Source organism: Hemiscyllium ocellatum, chromosome 11, assembly GCF_020745735.1.
Source record: "Hemiscyllium ocellatum isolate sHemOce1 chromosome 11, sHemOce1.pat.X.cur, whole genome shotgun sequence".
NCBI classification, from domain to species: domain Eukaryota; kingdom Metazoa; phylum Chordata; class Chondrichthyes; order Orectolobiformes; family Hemiscylliidae; genus Hemiscyllium; species Hemiscyllium ocellatum.
The window spans coordinates 42,769,821-42,795,093 of record NC_083411.1 but is presented as its reverse complement, the minus strand read 5'-3'; the positions used below and the strand labels follow the sequence as shown (position 1 = coordinate 42,795,093).

At 42.3% G+C, this 25,273-nt stretch overlaps 1 protein-coding gene across 1 annotated transcript in view; it reads left to right on the top strand.

The window, feature by feature from the left end:
* The window catches only part of glra4a (glycine receptor, alpha 4a), a 55,950-nt gene that overhangs the window by 22,007 nt on the left and 8,670 nt on the right, over positions 1–25,273 (top strand). The window contains exons 6-9 of the mRNA XM_060832339.1: positions 9,490–9,557; positions 17,196–17,419; positions 24,561–24,643; positions 25,052–25,189. Coding sequence (XP_060688322.1) covers positions 9,490–9,557; positions 17,196–17,419; positions 24,561–24,643; positions 25,052–25,189 — 513 coding nt within the window. The remainder of the gene's footprint in view (positions 1–9,489; positions 9,558–17,195; positions 17,420–24,560; positions 24,644–25,051; positions 25,190–25,273) is intronic.

The following is a 25,273-nucleotide window of genomic DNA, read 5'->3' as shown; positions in this document are numbered from 1 at the left end:
ATCAGGAGTGAGATGGCAAGATGGATACAGAACAGGCTTCGGAGACAGAGTGTAGCGGTGGAAGGATTGGTTTTCGAATGAAGGGTGGTAACCTGTGGTGTTTCACAGGGATCAATGCTGGGACCTTTGCTGTCCATTGTCTACACAAATGATTTGGAAGAAAGTGTGGCCAGTCTAACTAGTAAGTTTGCAGGTAATACAAATATTGGCGGAGTGGTGGATAGTGAAGAGGATTGTCAGAGGATACAGCAGGATATAGAATAAGTTGGAGGCATGGGCAGAAACATGCTAGGTGGAGTTTAATCCACACAAATGTAAAGTGATGCATTTTGGAAGGTCAAGTACAGGTGGAAATTATAGAGTGAATGGCAGAATCCTTTGGAGTATTGATTGCAGAGGGATCAGGGTGCACAGATCTACAGATCACTGAAGGTGGCAGTTCAGGTAGATAAGGTAGTAAAAAAGGCCTATTGCCTTCATTGGAAGGGCATTGAGTACAAGGATATAAAGTAATGCTGCAGTTTTATAGAACTTTATTGAGGCCACACTTGGAATATTGCGAAAAGTTCTGGTCACCACACTACCAGAAGGATGTGAATGTTTTGGAGAGGGTACAAAAAGGTTCACCAGAATGTTGCTTGGTATGGGGGATTTTAATTAGGAAGAAAGGTTGTATAGACTGGATTTGTTTTCACTGGAATGCTGAAGATTGATGGACGACCTGACAGAAGTTTATAAGATTGTGAATGGCAATGGATAGAGTGGCAAATGTGAGGCTCTTTCTCAGGGTGGAGGAGGGGGATGGTGGAAATTTAAAAAAGACACACAAGACAAGTTTTTCACGCAAAAGGTAGTGAATGCCTGGAATGTACAACCAGAGGTGGCGGCGGAAGCAGACACAATAGCAGCATTCAAGAAGCACTTGGATGAATATCGGAGGAAATAGAGGGATAGGGATCCTATAAGTGAATACACTTTTAGTGTTGGCACAGGCTTGGAGGGCCTGCTCCTGTGCTGTACTGTTCTTTGCTCTTTTGTTAAAGGCAGGACACTACTACTTTGAGTACTGCAGCTGAGAACAAACACACCATTTCTGCCAATTTGCCATTGATTGTTCACCAAAGCCTGTGAATAAATTCATAGCACAAACTGTTCTCTGTGGCATTGCCCACTGAATAAATACTTGCATCAGTATAGAGCCCTTCACAACCTCACCATGTCTGAAAGGGTTTTGTAATCGATGAAATTAGTTGGCAGTTGTAACATAGGAACAACAGAAAATTTACACACTGAGAGATTCCACAGACAGCCATCAGGTAGTGACCAGTAATTAGCTTAGCAATGTTGTTTACGTGATAAATATCAGTTGTTGCCTCAGGGAAGCAGGGTAAAGAATTGTTTGAATTGTTTCTTCTGGAATGGATTTAATGTATTGATCACTCATATAAAACCTGAAGGTTTCACAGTGATACATTTGTTGGGATTTGTCCCGCTCTTCTCCTGCAGAAGAAAATAAGAAGCAACTATTAGCTCCACTAATGAGGAAGAATTTCGTTCCTGTTTTGTTTGGCACCGATTCCTGCAAACTGTCCCCAAATTAGGCACAAATGAACCATTGCTCCAGTTAACTGCTGAGACTCGGCCACACAGGGTCAGCACCAGTTGAACAATGCACAGGCCCACATGTGGCTTTCAAAAATTGGGAAGCAGTTAGATCTTCGACCAGGCAGCTCAATATACCCAGTGAGCTACAAACAGAGCTGCTTGCTGAGGAATCTGGGCTGCAAATAACAAACAGTTGCTGCATTAAGAGAGAGAGAGGAGTCAACACATAATGACAGTTGAGACACTGGGTCAAAATCCTAGAATGACTCCCTCCCTCATAGAATTATGGGATTACCTACACCAAACGGGCTGCTGCAGTTTAAGACTACCTTCACTGAGATGAGCAACAATGCTGGCCAATCTCACATCCCTTAAATGAATAAAGGAAAAGAGGATGAGATAGAGTGGAAAGCAAGGAGGGGCAAGTGATGGGGGGAAAATAAAAGGGTGAAATAGCAATTTTAATAAGAAAACAGTGCGGGGAAACTCTGTAATTAGGCAGGGCAGTAAAAGGTTCACATTGTTGTGGGAGATCTCATACACAGCAATAAGGCTATGTCTTAGGTTCAAACAGGACTGTGTGCTGAACGTTCCCATTACATGATATTTGGCAGAGACTGTGTATTTAATGAGCCAGTTACAAGACCAGACGACGAAGGATGGTGAGGGTGAATCAGGGCATGAATCTGTTAGATTGGAGGTGACACTTTTCAGGACAGTCAGTCTGTCCACCCGTCATAGCTTCACACAATATCTGCATCCTTGGTTACCACGGACAATACATTCAACAGGACAGGTATGAGCACACACTCCAACATTCCAGTGAAAAAGGTCCCAGACTATCCAGGCTGTCCTTATAACTCAAACCCTCCAGTCCTGGCAACATCCTGGTGAATCTTTTATTTAGCCCAATTTAATGATATTTTTCCTATAGCAGGGTGACCAGAGCTGTACACAGTGTTCTAAAAGTGATCTCACTAATGTCCTGTCCAACTTCAAAATAATGTCCTGATTCTTTTACTCAATGGTTTGAGCAATGAAGGCAAGCATGCGAAACACCTTCTTAACAACCTTGTCTATCTATCATGCAACATTCAAAGGACTATATACGTGAACCCCTAGGTATCTCTGTTTGACAACACCGCCCAGGGCCTTGCCATTAACTGTAAAGTCCTGCCCTTGTTTGTTTTACCAAGATGTAATACCACATATTTATCCAAATTAAATTCCATCTGCCACTCCTCAGTCCATTAGCCCAATTGATCATGACCCCTTTGTAATCTTAGATAATCTTCATCACTGACAACTATACCATCAATTTTGGTGTCATCACAAACTTACTAACCATGCCTTCTAAATTCTCATTCAAACCATTGAGGTAAATGACAAACAAAAGTGGATCCAGCACCAATCCCTGCGGAACACTGCTGGACCTAAACTTCTAGTCTGAAAAACAACCCTCCACCACCACCCTCTTGTCTTCTACTGTCAAGCCAATTCTCAAAGTCATTTGAAAAGATACAATGCAGTATGCATATTGGCAAAATTCAGCCCAGAGATTAAAGATACAGGGAAAAAAATAAGAAATAGAAAGCAAAGAATGGTGATGAACTACTGTTTTTCACATTGGAAGGAAGTATATAGTGATATATTTCCGAAGTGAATATTAGAACCACTACTCTTTTCGATATTTATATGAATGATCTGAGTTTGGGAATACAGGACATCTCTTCAAAGCCCACACGTTACACAAAGGTTGAAAATATAGTAAATAATGAGGAGGAAGGTAAGAAACTTTGGGAGGATATAGCCCTCTGGTGAAATGTATAGACATATAACAGATGAAATTTAATAAAGGGAATTGTAGAGAGGCGTATTGGTCAGTAGAAGGAAGAGAAGCAATATAAAGTAAATAGTAAGATCGTAAACTGGGGATGTATGTACACAAATCTTTGCATGCGGCAGAACAAGTTGAGAAAGCTGATAAAAACAAAGTAGACAGATTCTTTGGATTTATTAATAAAGCAATGGAGATACAAAGCAAGAATGCTAAGCCTCAGCTGCATTGTTGTATTCATATTTTAGGGACAATGTCATGACAGTAAAGTGTGTATAGGATGCTGTCAGGAATGAGTGAGCTCATCTAAAGGGAGACATTTGAGAAATTGGGATTTTTGTCCAGCGCTATTGCGAGATTTAACAGAGATGTTCAAAATTTCTAATTTCCTCCGAGAATATTCTATTTCTGCTGGTGGGAGAATGAATGAGTGCCGAAGATTTTGAATAACAATGGGCTATAGACTTCTGGGTGGAAGTAGTTTCTGGCCCCCTTACTGTAGTTCTACTGTTGAAGAAAGCATCAAATTTGAATAATTAGAGATTGCAACAAAGTCAACATTGTAATTGTGTGGAGATTTAACCTTCAAGTAGATTGAGCTAATCAAATTAACAAAACATAGCCTGGAAGATGAATTCGTAGAAGGCTTTTGTGACAGTTTCCTGGAATAATTACATTTGGAACCAACTTATAATAAAGTTACCTTGTACCAAGAATTATGCAATGCGGCAACGTTAACTAGCAACCTCATAATTAAAGATTAATGGGGATAAAGTGATTGTAATACCATTGAATTCCATATTAAGCTTGAAAAATTGACTTACTTCCACCCTAACATTGAACTCTAAAATTAAGTAAAGCAAATTTGTCAGTAAGAGGAAAGAGCTGAGAAAATTTGAATGATAATAAATAAAGTGAAAATTTAAAGAACTAATTCATAATGCTCAACAAAAATACATTAAATTAGAAAAGCAAAAACTCAGTTAGAGAGGCCTGGCACTGACTTACTAAAGAAGTTGAGGATGGTATTAGATTAAAATAAGAAGCTCGTAATATTGCAAACAATAGTTAAAAAAAACTTAGGATTGGACATTTTTTGGAAACCAACAAAGAGTGATCAATTTTTTATTAAAATGGGGTAAATGTAAAAGTAGTCAGGAATATAACAAAATGAATAGTAAGAGCCTTAGCAAGTCACAACTATATTTAATACTAGGTAAAGAGACCAAGAATTGTTAACAATTGTCCAGCTTTGTTAACAAAATACAGCAGTTTGAAAATTTAAGTTATGAACAAAATGCAAGGAGGTTGCTCAGAGACTGGGAGCAGAAGAAAGTCATTCAACACTTTCTACCTGGTTCATCATTTAATGTGATCAGAGCTGATCTTCTATCTTACTGTCTCCACAGTCTTCTATGGTAGAGAATTCCACAAGTTCACGACCTTTGGAGTGAAGAAAATTATTCAGACTTTAGTTATCAATGGTCTACCCTCTATCCAAAGATTATATCCCTGGTTCTGGTCTCCATTTTCAGGGAAAATGTGATCCCTACATCACAGTCCTGTGAGAATTTTATATGTTTCAATCAGTTCCAATCTATTCTTCAAAACTCGAGAAAAGATACGCCAGTCAAAGAAATCTCTCCTCATCAGACAGTCCTGTCAGCATCTCTGTTATCAGCCTAGTGAACATCTACTGCAATCCTACAATGGCAAGTACATCCTTTCTTAATTAGAGAGACCAAAACAATACTCCAGGTGTGGTCACACTGATACCCTGTCTAACCAGAGTAAAACCTATCTACTTCTAAACTCAAATCCTCCTGCAGTGAAGGACAATTTGCCTTTCTAATTGCTTGCAGCACCTGCCTGTCTACTTTCATTGATTGGTGTAGAAAGATACCTGGATCCCTTTGTACAACCACATTTCCCAATAATATCATCATTTAAATAGTACTGTTCCTTTTGGTAAAGGAAAATTGGTATTTTTCCACCCAAAGTGTATAGCCTCACGTTTAGCCACATTGTACTGCATCTGGCATGTATTTGCCCACTAACTCAACTTGTCTAAATTACCTTGAATCCTCCTTGAATTCTCCTCACAACTCACAGGCCCACCCAGTTTTATGTCATCAGAAAATTTGTAAATGTTGCTGTTGGTTCCCTCATCCAGGTCATGTACCAAGTGTAGCTGGGACCCAAGGACTGATCCTTGCAACACCATATTAGTCATTCCCTACCACTCAGAAAGAAGACCCACTTATTCCCACTCTGGGTTTCCTGTCTGTCAACGAATTCTCGATACGTCAGTATATTATCCCCTTTCCCATATGCTTTAACTTTGCCCTCTAACTTCTTATGAGGGACCTTATCAAAAGCCTTCTGAAAATCAAATACCCAACATCCTCTCATTATCCTTCATCTACTCTTTAGTTACATCCTCAAACATCTGCATGATGATTTGTCAATCATAATTTTTCTTTCATAAACTCAGCCTGACTCTGTTCAGTCCCATTAATACTTTCCAAATATTCTGTTATCAGGTCTTTAATAATAGGCTCGGGAATCTTCTCCATTAGTGATAGAAGACTAACTGTCTACAGGCTTTTTTTTCTTTCCATCCACTTTCAAATAGTGAGGTGACAGTTTCCACTCTCCAATCTGTAGGAACTGCTCCAAACTTTATGGAAGATGATCACCAATGTATCTAACATTTTGAGACCCCTACCTTTAGTACTCCATGATGGACACTATCAAGCCTTGGGCATTTGTCAACCTTTAACCCCATTCACTTCATTAACGCCATTTTCTGATTTCAAAGCATGAGTTCAATATGGACTTGAGTGTACTCACATGAAAAACAGAAAATTAACAAACGTTTCATACAAGCAATTAGGGAAGTAAATGGAACACTGGCCTTTCTTAAAAAGGGACTAGGATACAGGAATAAGGGAGTGTTGATATGATTGTACAGGGCTTTAGTGAGACCATATCTGGAATATCTATACATTTTTGGTTTCCATATTTCAGAGAGAGTATACTTGCTTTGAAGGTAGTTCAGTGAAGGTTCTCTCAGTTGGATCTTGGGATAAGAGGATTATTCTCTGATTTAATTGGGTTGGCATTCTCTGAAGTTTAGAAGAAGTGTAATATTTCAGTGAAACATAGAGGATTCTGAAGAGACTTGACAGGCTACAAACTGAAAGATTATTTCTGCTGGTCAGGGACAGCTAAATCACAGGGCAAGGTCACATGATAAAGGATGAATAATGACAAAGAAAAATTTCTTCACTCAAAGGGTTGTGAATCTTTGGAATTTTTGATCCCAGAGGATTGTGGCTGCTTCATCATGAATATATTTAAATCTGATAAAGACAGATTTCTTTCAATCAAGCCATATGCAAAATGGGTAAAAGACTAGAATTGAGACAGGAAATCAGACATTTCAGCCCACTGCCCTCTATTGCACACTTATATGCTCATCTTCAGTTTTTTTTACCACTGCCCTTTCTTTTTCATGCCCTCTCAGGAGTAGGCAGCATGAGGAGGTGGGTGGCAAGAATGGGAGTAGGTGGCCCAGGGCATTGGGGCGTAGGGAAGGTCGAACCCTTGTTTTTTTTATTATTAGATTACCTACAGTACGGAAACAAACCTTTCAGCCCAACAAGTCCACACCGACCCTCCAAAGAGTAACCCACCCAGACCCAGTTCCCTCTGACTAATGCACCTAACACTATGGGCAATGTGAGGAGTGTGAACCCACCATGACCATGTGATTGTGGACTGTGGTGTTGAACTGTTAACTGTGTTTCTGCCTTTTAATAAGAAATTATTAATTATATTTTCCTTATTGTACCAAAGACGATGATCTAAATGGTGACTTGTAAATCTTTCATGACACTCATGTGCGCATGTGACAATAAACCTAATTCAATTCAACTCTTTAATACCATGACATATGGAGTGGTGGAGCAGACAACAGGACAGAGAACTCAACACCTGCTCCTATTTCCTCTAGCCTTATGATCAAAGGCACAAAGTTGGTCAAACAAAGCCAGCAACATGTTAAGAATTATATTTTACATAGTGGGAATGTGCTTTCTAAAGAAATCTTGGAAGGCAAAGAAGTAGCAGGGCTAGGTGGAAAGAACAGGTGAATGACCTCAAAGAGCCAGCATGCACACTACCAGTAGAATGGCCTCCTACTGTGCTGGAAGAGAGGATGAGAAGGGGAGTGAGAAACAGTGAGAGTGACCGAGAGTGCAGGATGAGGGCAAAAGGTCCTCACAGCACCAGGGTCCAAAGTTCAATTCCAGCCTTGGGCAACTCTCTGTGTGGAGTTTGCACATTCTCCCTGTGTCTGCGTGGGTTTCCTCCGGGTGGTCTGGTGTCCTCCCACAGTCCAAGGATGTGTAGGTTAGGTGAATTGGTCGTGCTAAATTGCCCATAGTGCTAGGTGTATTAGTCAGAGGGAAATGGGTGAGTTTCTCTTTAAGTGGGCGGCACAGTGGTTAGCACTGCTGCCTCACAGCACCAGAGACCTGGGTTCAATTCCCGACTCAGGCAACTGACTGTGTTGAGTTTGCACATTCTCCTGTGTCTGCATGGGTTTCCTCCGGGTGCTCCGGTTTCCTCCCACAGTTAAAAAATATGCAGGTCAGGTGAATTGGCCATGCTAAATTGCCCATAGTGTTAGGTAAAGGGGTAAATGTAGCGGAATGGGTGGGTCGCGCTTCGGTGGGTCGGTGTGGACATGTTAGGCCGAAGGGCCTGTTTCCACACTGTAAGTAATCTAATTTAAGACTCTGTGGTTCTCGAATCCCAGGGCCTGTGCCTTCCTTTTGCTGATCATAGTGCCTCAATCTCCTGCTACACCAGGCTTCAGGACTCAGAGACACTTACAGTGACTCTATTATTGTGATGAAGTTGTCCCGAACACTCCCTCTACTTTAGATCCCCAGTGAACTGGGAAATCCTATTGGTCTGATTGTGACTGGTGCTGCCTCAGCAGTAAATTGCCAGAATTGTAATATCAATCTCCTCTCCACTCTCCTCCCTTATTCATACTGCCTTCTGGATAGGTGGCACTGAATGGCTGTGTCTCTGCCCTGATGATTTACACCATGTAGGAATCCCTCATCAGGTGGACTGAAAATATAAGAAGGTTCTTATTCCCATTTAAATTGGGTGGAACATATCATTGATGTGTAAATGTAACATTTCCAGAAGCTGTATAGATTGAATGATGTCTGATCATAAACAAATATTGCAAAATGCATCCATATATGCCATACAATGAGCCACTAAGCTATTGAAAGTGAGCAGTCTGTGCCACTTCCTAACCAGTGCAGAAGAGAAGCATTTCTGTCTCTCACCTTCTCTCTGTCCATCTGCCTTAACCTCTTTACCTCTTTTTTGATGTCTTGAGCTTTTATATACTTGTCTGTGCTTCTTTTATTTCTCTCTCTCTGTCTCTCTTTTACTCTCTTTTTGTCACACCCCTAATTCTGACTGCATTTCCCTTCCTTGTTGCTCTCTCTGTCTAGCCTTTCTCCCTAACTCACCTTCTGTCACAGCTTTGGTCTTCTCCTTTCACACTCTCTGGCCCACACCTCTTTTCTCACACACTTCTTTACTCTGACCCTTTCTCTCTCATGCTCTCCCTTTTGCCCTCATCCTGCGCTCTCGCTCACTCTCACCATTTCTCACTCCCTTTCTCATCCTCTCTTTCTCTCATGCTCTCAACTTTGATCTTTTTTTTCACCTTCTCTCTCACCTCTAACCTTGCTTTCAAGCACTTGCTCACTCTCACTATTATTTTCTTGCCCTTGATCACTCTTTCCTTCTGACCTCTATCTCTTTTGCCCTTGCTTTCTTTCTTTTTCACCTAATACCCACTCCCTTAGTCCAGCTTTCTATCATTCTCCCTCTTTGCCCTGGTCTCAATGTCTCTTACCTTCATCCCCTCTCTGTTCCTGATTGTCAATCTCCTGCCTTTTCAGTGTCTCTTTCTTACTCCTCTAACTATTGTGTTCTTTGTTTTCCAGGTCCTCCAGTGAATGTCACTTGCAATATTTTCATTAACAGTTTTGGTTCAGTGACTGAAACGACCATGGTGAGCATTGGACTGGGTTATCTGTTTCAATTGTGTGAGATAGTGGCAATGATTACTTCACCGGCTCTTGCCCTGCTCTATTTTAATCACCTTCTTTGCAAGAACAGGTTTGCACTGAGTGGTTTCCCCTGAAGAGGACACTCCAAGTTCTGGGTTTGACTTGTTGTGTGCTGCCAGAAGTTGTATCTTACATACACAAAATTAAACTGAGACTTTGCCTGCTCTCTCAGATAGATATAAAAGATCACTTTGCACATTTCAAAGAAGGTAGGGGACTTTACCCCAGTGTTTTCCAATATTTATCCCTTTGGGAAAATCTAAACCATAGCAAAACAAAAGGGAGTGGGTGTAGACCATTTGACCGCTCAGATATGCACTGTATTCCATAAGATCATGGCTGATCTTGCCCAGGTCTCTTTAATGCTAACTCCTCATAGTGCTCAGCTCTTCAATACTTCAAGTCAACAACCTACTGTCTCTCTAAATACCTCAGTGACTACAACTATCCGCAGAAGTCCAGACATTCATTCCCCTCTGGGAGAAAAAGTTTTTTGCATCATGGTTTCAATTGAGACTTCCTCAACGTCCCCTAGTTCAAGCTATCCCCAACAATTGGAAACACCTTCTCAACATCAACCCTGTCAAGCTCCTTCTTGTCTGATTCAGCAAAATCACCTCATTCTTCTAAACTCTTAATGAATACAGGCCCAACTTGTTTAGCAGTTCCTATTAAGTCAACTCTTTCATCCCGGGAATCAATATTTTGAATCTTTTTAGAGCTCCCTTCAATGCCAATATGTCCTTTTTTTAAATGCAGGGACCAACGTTGTACACAGTGCTTCAGGTCAGGCCACACCAATACCCTGTAACAAGACTTTCCTATTTTTAAACTCCAACCCCTAACAATAACGGCCAAAATTTCATTTACCTTCTTCATCACTTTCTGCACCTGCTCCTAACTTGTTGTGTTTCACATACAAGAATGTCCAGGTCCCTTTGTGCTACACTTTTGTTTCGGAGTCTCTCCATTTTAATTATTATCTGCCTTTTTATTCTTCCTCTCAAAGTTCATGACCTCACACTTCCCAACATTAAACTCCATCTGCCAAGTTTTTGCTCCATCTATCTATATCCTTGCAGATGTTTTGTGCGCTCATCACAACATGTCTTCCATCAGTTCTTACATCATCAGCAAATGTGGATCACATTACACTCTGCTTTGTCCTCAAAGTCATTATCAATAGTAAATAGTGAAAAGGATAGCCTTACATTACTAGGCTGGTTAGATAGACTGTTCAGTGCAGTTTGAATTCAATCCAGATAAGTTTGAGATACTGCACTTGGGCAGGGCAAACAAGGCAAGAGAATACATGATGAATGGTCAGGCCCTGGGAAGCACCAAAGATCAGAGAGACCTTGGTGTGCATGTACATTGGTCCCTTAATGTAGCGGGACAGGTAGATTAGATTACTTACAGTGTGGAAACAGGCCCTTCAGCCCAACAAGTCCACACCGACCTGCAACCCACCCATTCCTCTACTCCTAACACTATAGGCAATTTAGCATGGCCAATTCACCTAACCAGCACATATTTGGACTGTGTGTGGGAGGAAACCCACACTGACGCAGGGAGAATGTGCAAACTCCACACAGTCAGTCACCTGAATCGGGAATTGAACCTGGGTCTCTGGTGCTGTGAGGCAGCAGTGCTAACCATTGTGCCACCATGCCACCCACAGATAAAGTGCTTAAGAAGGGATATTTGCACATCACCAAAGCATAGAATTTAAGGGCAAAGAGAGGATGCTGAAATTGTATATAATGTTCTTTATGGCACAGCTGGAATATTGTGCAGTTCTGGAATCCACATTATAAGAGAGAAGTGATAAGATTGGAGAGGGTGTTGAGGAGATTTACCAGAATGTTCCCTGATCTGAAAGTTTTAGTTATGAAGAGAGATTGGACAAATGGATTATTTCCTTGAAGAAGATACTGAGAGGGAACATGATTGAGGTACATAAAACTATGAAGGACATAGCTAGACTACACTGGAAGAAAGTTTTCCCCTTGGTGGAGGGATCAGTGACTAGGGGACAGCGATTTGAGAAAAAGGGAAGGAGGTTTACAGGGATGAGAAGGAGATGGGAATCCGGAACTCACTGCCTGTAAGGGGTAGAGACAGAAACCTTCATGATGTTTAAGAAGTATTTTGCTGTGCACTTGAGACACTAAGATTGGTGGAGTAGCAGATAGTGAAGGGGACTGTCAGAGAACACAGCAGAATATAGATAGTTTGGAGAGTTGGGCAGAGAAATGGCAGATGGAGTTCAATCCGTGCAAATGTGAGGTGATGCATTTTGGAAGATCCAGTTCAAGAGAGAACTATACAGTAAATGGAAAAGCCCTGGAGAAAATTGATGTACAGAGAGATCTGGGTGTTCAGGTTCATTGTTCCCTGAAGTTGGCAACGCAGGTTGATAGAGTGGTCAAGAAGGCACATGTTATGCTTTCCTTCATCGGATAGGATATTCAGTACAAGAGTTGGCAGGTCACTTGGTTCAGCCACATTTGAAGTACTGCATGCAGTTCTGGTTGCCGCATTACCAAAAGGATGTGGATGCTTTGGAGAGGGTGCAGAGGAGGTTCACCAGGATATTGCCTGGTATAGAGGGTGCTAACTATGACCAGAGGCTGAGTAGATTGGGATGATTTTCATTAGAAGGTTGAGGGGGAACCTGATTGGGGTCGACAAAATCATGAGCGGTGTAGACAGGGTGGATAGCAAGAAGCTTTTTCCCACTGGGGTCTCAATTACAAGGGGTTATGAGTTCAAGGTGAGAGGGAAAAGTTTAAGGGAGATATGTATGGAAAGTTCTTCACGCAGAGGTTGGTAAGTACCTGGAATGCGTCTCCAGCAGAGATGGTAGTGGAGGGCATGATAGCGCCATTTAAGATGAATCCAGACAGATACATGAATGGGCAGGGAACAAAGGGATACAGATACTTAGAAAATAGGTGACAGGTTTACATAGAGGATCTGGATTGGCACAGGCTTGGAGGGCTGAAGGGCCTGTTCCAGTGCTGTAATTTTCTTTGGAGAAAGTGAGGACTGCAGATGCTGGAGAACAGAGTCGAAGAGTGTAGTGCTGGAAAAGCACAGCCGGTCAGGCAGCATCCGAGGAGCAGGAGAGTTGACATTTCGGGCATAAGCCCTTCATCAGGAATAACTCTCCTGCTCCTCGGATGCTTCCTGACCAGCTGTGCTTTTCCAGCACCACACCCTTCAACTCTAATTTTCTTTGTTCTTTGAGATACTAAGGCATACAAGGTGATAGGGCAAGTGATGGAAAATGGAATGAGAATAGTTGGGTGATTGGTTTGGACAGGTGCAGACTTGATGGGCCGAAGGGATGTTTTTTCTGTGCTGTCAACCTCTATGATTTAATGACTGTATGATGTTGTGAATAGTTGACGCTGAGAACTGAGCCTTGTTATATTTTTCCAACCTGAAAAACACCTTATTCTTGAGCTTTTGTTGTTGGTGTGTTAACCAAGGCAGTGATGCAAACACTCTGCTCATAGCCCTCTTGATATCAGCAAGTTAATCCGACACAGGGGAAGGGTGTCACAAGCTGACCCATCCTGGGCTATAGGGAGGTCACCCACAACCACTTGAGCAATTGGTTGTGTTAAATTTGTCTTCCAAGCTGTGGCTTCTGACAAAGTCACATCAGATGCAAATGACAAATATCTGGGTTCAGTCAGACTACAAATTCCTTCCCCTGGAATTTAATGTCTTTGGACAAAGTCACAAGATGAAAACTTGGATCTTCACAGGACAGCAGTGATCGCTGCGATCACAAATTCCCTGGGATTGACACTGCCGTGTATTTCTGCTGGCTCTTCTGAGTTCAGCTTTCACAAAAATATGGCAGTGAGGAGGCACGATGGTTCAGTGGTTAGCACTGCTGCCTCCCAGCACCAGGAGACCTGGGTTCGGTTCCAGCCTCAGGCTACTGTCTGTGTGGAGTTTGCCCATTCTTCCCATGTCTGGGTGGGTTTCCTCTGGGTGCTCCAGTTTCCTCCCACAATCACAAAGATGTGCAGGTTAGGTGGGTTGGCCATGCTGAAATGTCCATTGTATTCTGGCTAGGTGGATTAATCATGGGAAAATATAGGAATATGGGTCTGGGTGGGATGCTGTTTAGAGGGTGGGTATGGACTTGCTGGACTGAATGGACTGATTCCACATTGTGAGAATTCCATCTGCACCCACCAGGGACAGAGTAAAGTCAGCAGGGGGCACCCACTTCCAGACATGGGCATGGTCATCCTAAATCTCCAATGTGCATGTGAGACTTAATGGGCAGGTGCTCAAGTGAAGAGCTATACACTACAACCTTAATTATCCAAATTTTGGATTATCTGAACAAGTTATCGAGGTCCCGTAAAAAAGATACCCATTATTCAAACAATCTGTTATCCAAACTCTCAGTTATCCGATCAACATACTCCCTGCCTGTCTTGTTCGGATAATCGAGGTTGTTCTGTATTCTGCTGTGTGCCACAAAATGGCTACCTTGCTGAGTTTCTTACCAAGTGTGTTTTCAGGGACTGGAACCCAGCATTGATGCTTTGCATTCTGCTGCATTTGTTGGTGTTGAGGGTTGGGGTGAGGTCAGCGTATCCATCGAGGTTGGAGAGGTATTTGAGCATGCGGTAATCCATCAGATCAAGATCCTCCAAATGGAGTCTTCATTGAGCATAAAGAGGCATTGCACTGCAGTCACCACACATGACTGCCTCATCAGGAATTTCTCCATGTACAGTCACCTAATGGAGGGATTTACAGGGTGGCTGTTTGGCTGTGTTATGACTCACCTTGTCTGCAGTTTTGGTCTCTTTATCTGAGGAAGCATGTCTGGCTATGGAGGGAGTGCAGCGAACGTTTACCAGACTGATTCCTGGTATGCAGTAAAGACATGTGAAGAGAGATAGGATCGGTGAGGACTATATTCACTGTATTGTAAAAGAATGAGAGGGCATCTCATAGACACCTACAAAATTCCAACAGGAAGACAGGGTAATTGCAGGAAGGGTGTTCCTGATGACCAGAGAGTCCAGGAGTCACAGTCTAAGGATATGCAGTATGCAATTTAGGACTGAGACGAAGAGATATTTCTTTAACCATAGAGTGTTGAGCCTATGGAATTCTCTACCAGAGAAAGCAGTTATGGCCAAACTATTGAATGTTTTCAAGAAGAGTTAGATTTAGTTCTCAGGGCTAAAGGGATCAATGAGTGTGCACACAAGTCAGGAAAAGGTACTATGTTGGGTGATCAGCCAGGATCCTATTGAATGGTGTAACAGGCTTGAAGGGCTGAATGGCATCCTCCTGCTCCAATTTTCCACGTTTCTAGGGCCACCAAGTCTAGAGTAAGTCTTGAACTCAGAGCTTTTAGCGCAAACATAGGAATACTACCTTCAAAACCATATGGTGGGGGGAGTCAGATCTAGACAGAATGGATAGCCAGTTTTGGAATCAGGAGGGTAGTCAAGAGGATGTGGCTAGAGGGGATATATCAGGGAATCAGCGAGGTAGGCATGTAGTCCAGGCTGGTGGGAGCAGAGGGATTGTGAAAAGCCCCATGGAACAAACAAATTACCCATTGGAGTATAAGCTGTCTGGAAAACTCACCCCCAAATCCATTATTCCAGGTAAGATTTAACACCATATTTCTGTCATCATCTTGTCATGGCTTCCAGCCAAATTCCAAAGCAAGCAAGCAAACGTCCCAGCATCCTATCTTTCCCCATTTGCACCACTCTCTTTCCGTTTCTCTCTCCCCTCTCTTGGGAGTCGAAAAAGTCTATCAGAGCAAACAAGCCCAGAATAGCAGCCAGTGGACTGAGTGGTCTCCTCCTCTGTGTCTAAGTCTGAACGCTTGACCATATCTCACCATCCCATTACTTTATGCTGTTTTTGCTTTAATTTCTCTTTCCTTCACACCATGCCACACCCCAGCCCAAGCCTGGGGTCTGTATTGACTGTGACCAACTTGGCACTCAGTGAAGGATCCTGTGATTGTCAGGTTGTGGGCTCATTTACTTTGATCTGTTGAGTAGCAAGATTGAAGTAGATCTCTGAACACACAAAAGAAATTAGACTAGAGCTGCTTGAGAAGAGTATCAGATGGTGAAGGGGTAGTTGAAAAAGGGTGGCCACCATGGGCAACAGTGACCCAGAGGCAAGGGGGAAGGTCACTGTGTCCATTTTTGTTTATGCTCATGTAGGACAAGAGAACAGGACAGGTAGAATTGACCCATAGAGGAATGGGCAGGATAGACTAAACAGGCAGGACCCATGTCTCGAGAATAGGCCAGGTTATTTGAGAGAGTTCTTTAAAATTCTAAAAGACTTCTGTAAAGTAGTTGGAGAGAAGATGTTTCAGAAACTCAGGAGAAATGTTGAAAGCAAGAGAGTGGAGATAATGTATAAAAGCAAGGAACTGCTGCTGTACCTCTCTGGGTTGTTGATCAGACCACATTTGGAATACTGTGTTTAGTTCTGGGCATCTTACTTAAAGAAGGATGTTTAAGTTCTGCAGAGACTTCAAGGAGATTATTAGAATGACACCAGGAATGAAGGATTTTAGATCTAAGGAATGATTGTAGAAATTGGGCTTATTCTTCTTGTAGCAGAGTAGACTAAGAGGTGGCATAATTGAGGTGTTCAAAACCATGAACAATCTTGACAGGGTGGAAATATTCTATTTCCACTAGTTAGTATGTCGGTATCTAGAGATCACAATTTCACTATTGTCAACAATAGAGCTAGGAGTTAAATGAGGAGGAACTTCTTTACTCAGAGAATTGTTAGGATTTGGAATGTGTTGCCTGGGAGAGTGGTGGAGGCAGATTCCAGATGAGCTTTCAAGAGAGAGCTTGATATATAGAATCATAGAGAATGGGACTTGCTGGGTCGCTCTTTCAGGAGCCAATACAGACATGATGGGTTGATTGGCCTCTTTCTGTACTGTATAGCTCTATGATTAGGGTGGCACAGTGGCTCAGTGGCTAGCACTGCTGCCTAATGGCACCAGGCACCTGGGTTTGATTCCAGCCTCGGACAACTGTCTATGTGGAGTTTGCAAATTCTCCCCGTGTCTGGGAAGGTTTCCTCTGGGTCCTCCAGTTTTCTCCCACAATCCAAAGATGTGCAGATTAGGTGAATTGGCCATGCTAAATTGCACACAGTGTTCAGGGATGTGTAGGTTAGGTGCATTAGTCAGGAGTAAATATAGGGGAATGGGTCTGGGTGGGATACTCTTCGGAGGGTCGGTGTGGAATTGTTGGGCCTAATGGCCCATTGTAGGGATTCTGTGATCTTCTATGAGTCTATAATGTGGAACACCTACAACAGGAAGTTGTTGAGGTGAACAATTATAATCCATTACAAAGGGAAGCTGGAAAAACAAACAAGGGAGAAATGGAAGAACAGGAGATTCATATGGAGCACAGGTTGTTGGCAGAATGGTCTGTTTCTCAGCTGGGAATACAAGACAATGTGATCAGTTGGCAGTTCACATAATCCTTCCGATAGAATTGGTGGATCAAACAGCCTGTTGTTTCTCTCAGGATTATAGACTCAACGTCTTCTTACGCCAAGAGTGGAATGACCCTCGGTTAGCGTACAGTGAGTACCCTGATGACTCCCTTGACCTTGATCCTTCCATGTTGGACTCCATCTGGAAGCCAGACCTGTTTTTTGCCAACGAGAAAGGGGCCAATTTCCACGCAGTGACAACAGACAACAAACTGCTGCGGATCTTCAAAAATGGCAACGTGTTGTACAGTATCAGGTAAGGGTTGATAGCTGTCCATCTAACCCTATGCTGACCCTGTCCTGGGCGTGTTTGATGAGGACAGCATGGAGAGAATTTTATTCTGTATCTAATCCTGTGCAGTCCCAGACCTGGCTGTGTTTAATGGGAACAGTGTGGAGGGAACTTTACTGTGTATCTAACCCTGTGCAGTGCTTGACCTGGTTGTGTTTGATGGGGACAGTGTGGACGGAACTTTAATCTGTTGTAGAGTCAGAGAGTCATAGTCTTCAGAAAAAGCCCATTGGCCCATTGAGCCTGCACCAACAAAACTATCACTACAGGTGGGCTAATCCCAATTTCCTGCACTTGTCCTATATCCTTGATATTTCAAGTGCTTATCCAATTACTTTTAAGGTGTAAGGTTTCTGGCCTCCACTCTTTCACTGGCAGTGCACTCCAGATTCCCACCACCCACTGAGTGAAAATGTTGTTTTTCTCAAATCCCCTCTGAATCTCCTGTCCCTTACCCTAAAACTATGCCGCCTCGTGATTGACCCCTCAACCCAGGGGAGCAGCTGCTTTCACCCTGTCCATACCCATCATAATCTTATACACATCAATCACGCACTCCAGCAACCCCATCCAGTCCTCTTTGCTCTGAAGAAAACAATCCAAGTCTATCTAGCCTCTTCTTGTAGCTCTGTTTTTCCATCCCACGCGACATCCTGGTGAGCCTCCCCTGTAGCCCCTCCAGTGCTGTCACATCCTTCATGTCATGAGGTGACCAGAACTGCACTCCAGCTGTGGCCTGACTAATGTTCTGTACAACACCAACGTACCTCCTTGTTCTTATACTCTGTGCCATGACTGATGAAAGCAAGTGTCCCGTATGCCTTCTTAATGATCCTATTTACATGCTTTGCTGATTTCAGAAATCTGTGAATAATTGCCTCAAGATCCTTCTGTTCCTCGAAGCTACCCAGTGTCCTGCCATTCATTAAATACTCCCTCATCTTGTTTCTTGTTCCAAAGGGCATCAGCTCACACTTATCAGGGTTAAATACCATCTATCACTGCCCATCAGACCAACCCATCTATAGCTTCCTGTAACCCATAACCATCTTCTTTGCTATTAACCACCCTACCAATCTTGGTGTCACCTGCAAATCTGCTTAACATTCCCCCCATGTTTTTATCTGTATCATTTAGTTGTATAACAAACAGTGTGTCCCAGGACTGAGCCTTTCAGGGGCATGTGGAGGGGGGGTGGGGGGGGGGGGGAAGTTACACCGCTGGACACTGGCCTCCAGTCACTTCAACTGACTTCCACCACTACCCCATGCATCCGATTCCTAAGCCAATTTTTGATCCATCTCAACAAGTTTCTTTCAATTTCATGTGCTTTAACCTTCTCATGTCTCCCATGTGGTACCTTGTCAAAAGCTTTGCTAAAGTCCAGATAAACTGCACTATCTTGGGATTGTTTGATCGGCACAGTTTTTTTTTGGGAGTTTTGCTTTTCGTTTACTTTCAGATTAAAAGTATAGGGGGAGCTTTATTTTTAGGTTAAAAGGACAAAAGCAACTTTCTGTTTAAAAGAGTAGAGAAAGCTCTACCCTGTATCTAAACCAATGTTGTACCTGTCCTGGGAGTGTTTGATGAGGACTGTGTAGAGGTAGCTTTCAGTTTAAAAGAATAGAGGAAGCTTGTCGCTGACCACATACTGTACCCTTTCTGGAAGTGTTTGAGGGGTTCGGTTTAAAAGGAGCTTTGCTTTCAGTTTATAAGGTAGCTTTACTTGCCATTTAAAAGAGAAAAAGAGCAGCGAGAGCTTTAGTTTGTACCTAACCCCATGTTGTATCAGTCCTGGGAGTGCTTAATGGTGAAAGTGCTACTCTGCATCTAACTCTTTACAGTAACTGTCCTGGGCACGTTTGAGGGGACAATATTTGTGGAGCTTTACTCTGTATCTAACACCTTGCAGTTACTCAACTGGGAGTGTTTGAGGCAGACAATGCCGAGGGAGCTTTACTCTGTATCTAATCCCATAGAGTAATTGTCGTAGAGACATCCAGAATCATAAAGTAATACGCATGGAAACAGGGCTTTCAGCCCAAATTGTCCATGCTGACCATGGTGCCCACTCAGCTAGTCCCAAGTGCCCGCATTTGGTCCATGTCCCTCGAAACCCTTCCTATTCATGTACCTGTGCAAATATTTTTAAATGTTGCTATTGTACTTGCCTCAAACACTTTCTTTGGCAGTCCATTACAATTACGCACCACTCTCTGAGTGAAGAAGTTGCCCTTTAGGTCCTTCTTAAATCTTTCCCCTCTCACCTTTAGCCCATCCCTGGGAAAAAGACAATGTGCATTCATCCTATCAATGCCCCTCATGATTTTGCAAACATCAATAAGGTCACCCCTCATTCTTCTCTGTTCCAAGGAGTAAAGTCCTATCCTGGCCAACCTCTCCCTATAACTCAGGCCTACTAGTCCTGGCAACATCCTCATAAATCGTCTTTGCACTCTTTCTAGTTTAACTATGTCTTTCCTCAAACAGGATGACCAAAACTGTACACAATATGCCTGGGATTGTTTGATGGGGACAGTGCTGTACCTGTCCTGGGAGTGTTTGATGGGGACAACATACAGGGAACATTACTTTGCATCTGGCCTGTGCTGTCCCTGTCATGGAAGTGTAGTGTGACCTCTACTCTATACCTCACCCCGTACTGTATCTGTCCTGGGAGTACTTTGATTGGACAGTAAGAATGAGCTTTATTCTGTATCTAACCCTGTGCAATTTCTGTTCTGGAAGTGTTTGATGGGGTCAGTACAGAGACAGCATTATTCTGTATCTAATTTGTGACATACCGGGTTGACACTGCACTGTTCAAGCTCCTGTCCTCATGGTGTGATTTTAAATTGATGCCCAATTTCTAAGTTTAAGTGAACGCTAGATATCCCATGTTGATCTGAGCGATGTGGTGCCTGAATTAGTACACTTCCCTAAGGACACTGGTCAGTTTATGAGATTGCTGTGCCACTAATTGCTCTTGTAATGATCTGACTAATGAGTGTGACTGTACCTCTGAGTAATTAATCATGTGTGAAAGATGTTGCACAATTCCCTGAAGATTCTAAAGTGTAAATGCAATTCTCACTGATTTTAATTAAGCTTTTGGCACCATGAAGCACTGGAAACATGATCCCATAAAAATCTGGATTATGATAGAGACTGACTTCTTAATATTTACATCTATGCCATTTAAATGCTATACCAGAGGTGGGGAACCTTTTCACGTTGGAAGGCCGCATTATGTTAGTTGTAATCTAATAAGGCCACATCCAAGAAACTTCAATTTAATATTCTTCAAAATTCACATTATTTTGTAAAAATCTAACTACTATGTACTAATTAACTAAAAAAAAATTAAATGTTAATTCTAAAGTTAACTAACCTTTTAATGACTTTGTTGTGACTGCTTTTTGTAGGAAAGCATTTGAATATTTGGTTGCAGCATGGAGGTCTGCAGTTTCAGCAGATCCTCTGGCTGGGTATCCATCATTTGTGACCTTAAGGGCATCTTGATTTTGGTTAAGTAGGAGAATGTAGATTCGCAGCAATAAATTGTTGAAAAGCAAGAAAGCATTTCTCGTGAATGTTGCAAAATTTGGATTCATTCAAAAGGCCTAGAAGACCGCATTTTGCCTTAAGGCCGTAGGTTCCCCACCCCTGGGCTATACTCATGAAGTCCCTGCAAAGGGAGGTTAATATCTAACAAAGCATGCATGCCTCAGAGATATAAATGTTCAGCACAAACTGTGCCAGGTGACTAGAACTTGTCACCCATTAATAACACATTGAGCCTCTGACCTGCTGTCATCAAGTACTATAGGTGCTGTGCTAACAACAGCTAACAACTTGTTTCATTTTTCCCCTATTTTTCTTTCTAAACTAGCAGCTTGTAGCTTATTGCATGATAGCAATCAGGTGCAAATGGCATGAGTAAGTTAGACATTGTTATTAAGACTGTGAGGAGACCTAAGGTCTGTCCTTTTTTTGAATTCAGGGCTGTTTTACATTCCATTCCACCACCTAATTCCTTTTGCCATCCTCAGATTGGTGGGGCTTAATGCAGCCTCTAGCATTAACCCTTCTGAAGTCATTATACAACACCTCACCCTAAGCTTTGTCCCAGAGTTAATATAATACATACATGTGTACAATTGTATTTACCACTAATCAATTTCCCAAGGTTCTGACTTGTCATATTCAAGTGCTCTGGAGGTTTCACTATTCTTCCAGAATGTGTTCTCTTCAGACTTGGAAGATCTTTTGCTTGACAACTTTCGACTTTGCTTGATCCTAGAATTGATCTGTAAAGTTGCTCTGCCTTGGAGGACAATTTATATTTTGGATGTCCTTCACCAAGGTTATCCTTCTTGATAAGGTCTCTGAATCACCTCAATTTCTCTCACAGTGGAACTGTTCCCTACTGAATCAATTAATTGCCTCATTCTATCAACTGGAAGACCTTTAATCTCATGAATTTCATGACTCTGTTGAAACAGATATTTTCTTTTTTGCAGTGTCCCAGATTTCTGGGTCAAGCAATTTTTTCTTGAACACGTTCTGAATTAGTGGGCATTGCTTGTCCCACCTCAGTGTTGGCTCCCATGGAGTCTTAATCTGCTGTTACATCTGTCATGAAGTGTGTAAGCTCTTTACTTCAACTTGTTATTTAAGGTGAATGTCTTCATGAGGCTGACCTACTTGTGAACCCAACACATTCACAGCCTTAGCCTTACTACCTGAGGATTGCTGCTGATTTAGCGCTGTCACTGTGACTGATAAGTCTTCCTTGGAAGATGTAGATCTGAAATGTTCCTCTTTGCTGGTTTATTGTATGACATCAAATTTGAATCTCCTTTTATACATTGTTCACCAGGTGCTGTGTTGGCGCTAGAACATTTCAGTTAAAGATTGATCAATGAGCTCCAGTGGATTTTACTGCTCATTGTATTTCTCATCATTTCCATCTTCTTTGCTGCTTTCTGTCACCTAGGTTTTCTTCACTAATGATAGGACTGTTTTATAGTTCTGAAAGCTGCAGATTTCACAATGAGTTAGGATGAGCCCTGACGGTGGGCCAGGGACTTAGACTGATCAACATCACTGACACTCCCTGTACAATTCTGATGGAATGCTGCACTGCTGATGGGCATGTCATAACTGATGGAACATTGCAATGTCGTAACTGCTGGTTTCTCACTGAGATATCAAACTCGAAGTATCCCAGTGTATCATTTCCAGGACCTCTTCCTGAAGGAAAACTGGAATAATTAGTAAGCTGTCTATAATTATAAAATGCTATTGATATACAAAGTCTATGGTCTCAGCCAGCTCAATGGACAGCAGGTCTGGCCATTCTTTAACAATGTCAGTAAATGGTAGCTCATTCTCAATCTGTTTTTGGCCTTGTTGACTTTGCTTGAGCCTATTTTGGCAAGTTGGCCATTGATTCTTCTCAGTCACTTGGAACATATTTCTTATGCTCTAGATTCTTTCCTCTTTTCGTGCTCTGTCATGTGTCAACCGCCTGAGGGGTATTCCTTGTCCTGAGCAAGAAGTAGTTTACTGCAAGATAGTCAGTTATTGACATTATAAATACTGATACAAAGGCTATGAGGAGATCTAGGGTAACTGTGTTTCCTCTTGAAGATACAAAAACGTTCAAGTTTTTCCCCACCTAAACTCCTATGAAACCATCAGATTGGTTGAAGCTTAATGCAATCTCCAACATTAACCCTTTCAGAAACATTTCATTATGTATCGATCAATAAAGCATTCTATTTCTCAGTTTTTGGCTGTAGTTTATTCATGCAAGGCGTTGGTGCTAATGTATTGAAGGTGCTCTGCTGCCAGTCTAAGAGACCAATTAACATGTGGCTCTTCCATCGGCTACCAGTTTGTATTAAATTAGTCTTTTTGAGGTTCAAGTATTTGAGAGGTCTTTGCAAAACAGGTTTATGCCTCCTACGCCTCACTACTATCACCTCTGGACATGGGCTTATGGCCCATGCCAGGGACTTAGACTGATCAACATCACTGACATTCCCAGTACACTGCTGATGGAATGCTGCTCTGCATGCTGGGCATGTCATGACTGATGGAGCACTGCAATGTCGTAACTGCTGGTTTCTCATTGAGATATCAAATCCAGGTCCCATTGGTCCTCTCAGGTTGATATTAAGGATCCTGTGGCAAGGGAGTTCACCCCGTCCTCCTGAGTCGATATTTGTTTATTAACCTGTATACCTAAACCAGTTTAACTGCTCATTGTTGTTTGTAGAAGTTGCCACTGTTTGAATCAAGTGCAGGGGGCAGCTTAACACATTTGGCTGGATGGTCGTTCACAAAGCAGCATGATACCAAAAAAGATGGGTTCAATTCCCATCTTCGACTGAGGTCACCATGAAGGGCTGTCCTTCTCAACCTCTCCCCTCACCTGTGGTATGATGGCCCTCAGCTTAAGTCACCACCAGTTGTTTCTCTCCAGTGAGACAGCAGTCTTATGATCTTGTATGACTATGGTGGCACAGTAACAACAATCAATTGCCATACTTCTTTCATTACAGCAGTGACTATGATACGTGTATGGAATGAGCTGCCAGAGGAAGTGGTGGAGGCTGGTACAATAACAACATTTAAAAGGCATCTGGATGGGTATATGAATAAAAAAGGTTTGGAGGGATATGGGCCGGGTGCTGGCAGGTGGGACTAGATTGGGTTGGGATATCGGGTCGGTATGGACGGGTTGGACCGAAGGGTCTGTTTCAATGCTGTACATCTCTATGTCTCTATGACTCTACGACTACATTTGAAACAATACTTTGATTATACAGTGCTTTTGGATATCCTTAGGCTATGAAAAGTGTAAGTAAAGCAACTTCTTTCTGTTTGAACATGTTCTTGTATCTTACAAGCCTTTCTACGGAGACTGAAGGCAATCCAACATTCTATCCCCTGACCTTTGACCCCCAGTACCAAAATGGTTCTGTCTCCACAACATTTGCTTTGTCCTTATTTATTAACCCGAGAACTCAGTGATGCTAACATAACAAGAACCCAAACGTTCTGATGCAGTGACATATTTTCTGTTGCCTTGCAGGCTCACATTAATCCTCTCATGCCCCATGGACTTGAAGAATTTCCCCATGGATGTCCAGACATGTGCCATGCAATTAGAAAGCTGTGAGTACTCCACATCCTGGCTGACAATCCTCAATATGGTTCAATTGTTCTCTGCTTCATAATGTGAGTTTGATAACTAATCCCTACGCTCACTCTGCTGGATCGGTTAAGCCAAGGTGTTGACTCCAACCAAAGTAAACAGGTATTATAGAACCCACGAGAAGCTGAGCTGGAATGATGCTGCAGCTATTTTAAAGAATTGTATAAAACGTGTAAATAGAAGTTTCTGCATATCTAGGAACTACTGTCATCTCTGCATGGATCTAAGCTATAAAATGTACAATTCCTCCTCTTATAGCCCCTCTGCCACTCATTTTATCATATTTTGACCAGGCAGTTGCACCTGGCATTTTATTCACTCTCTCTCTCTCTCTCTCTCACTTTCTTTTTCTGTCTTTCTGGCTCCAGTTGGTTACACAATGAATGATTTGATATTCCAGTGGCTGGGGAAGGAGTCAGTCCAGGTAGCGGAGGGTTTAACACTGCCACAGTTTATCCTGAATGATGAGAAAGACCTGGGATATTGCACCAAGTACTACAACACAGGTGAGCAGATCATGGCCCTGAAACTGATATTCACCACAGAGAGGCATTGTCTGTGGTGAATTTCATATGTAAATCGCAAAACTT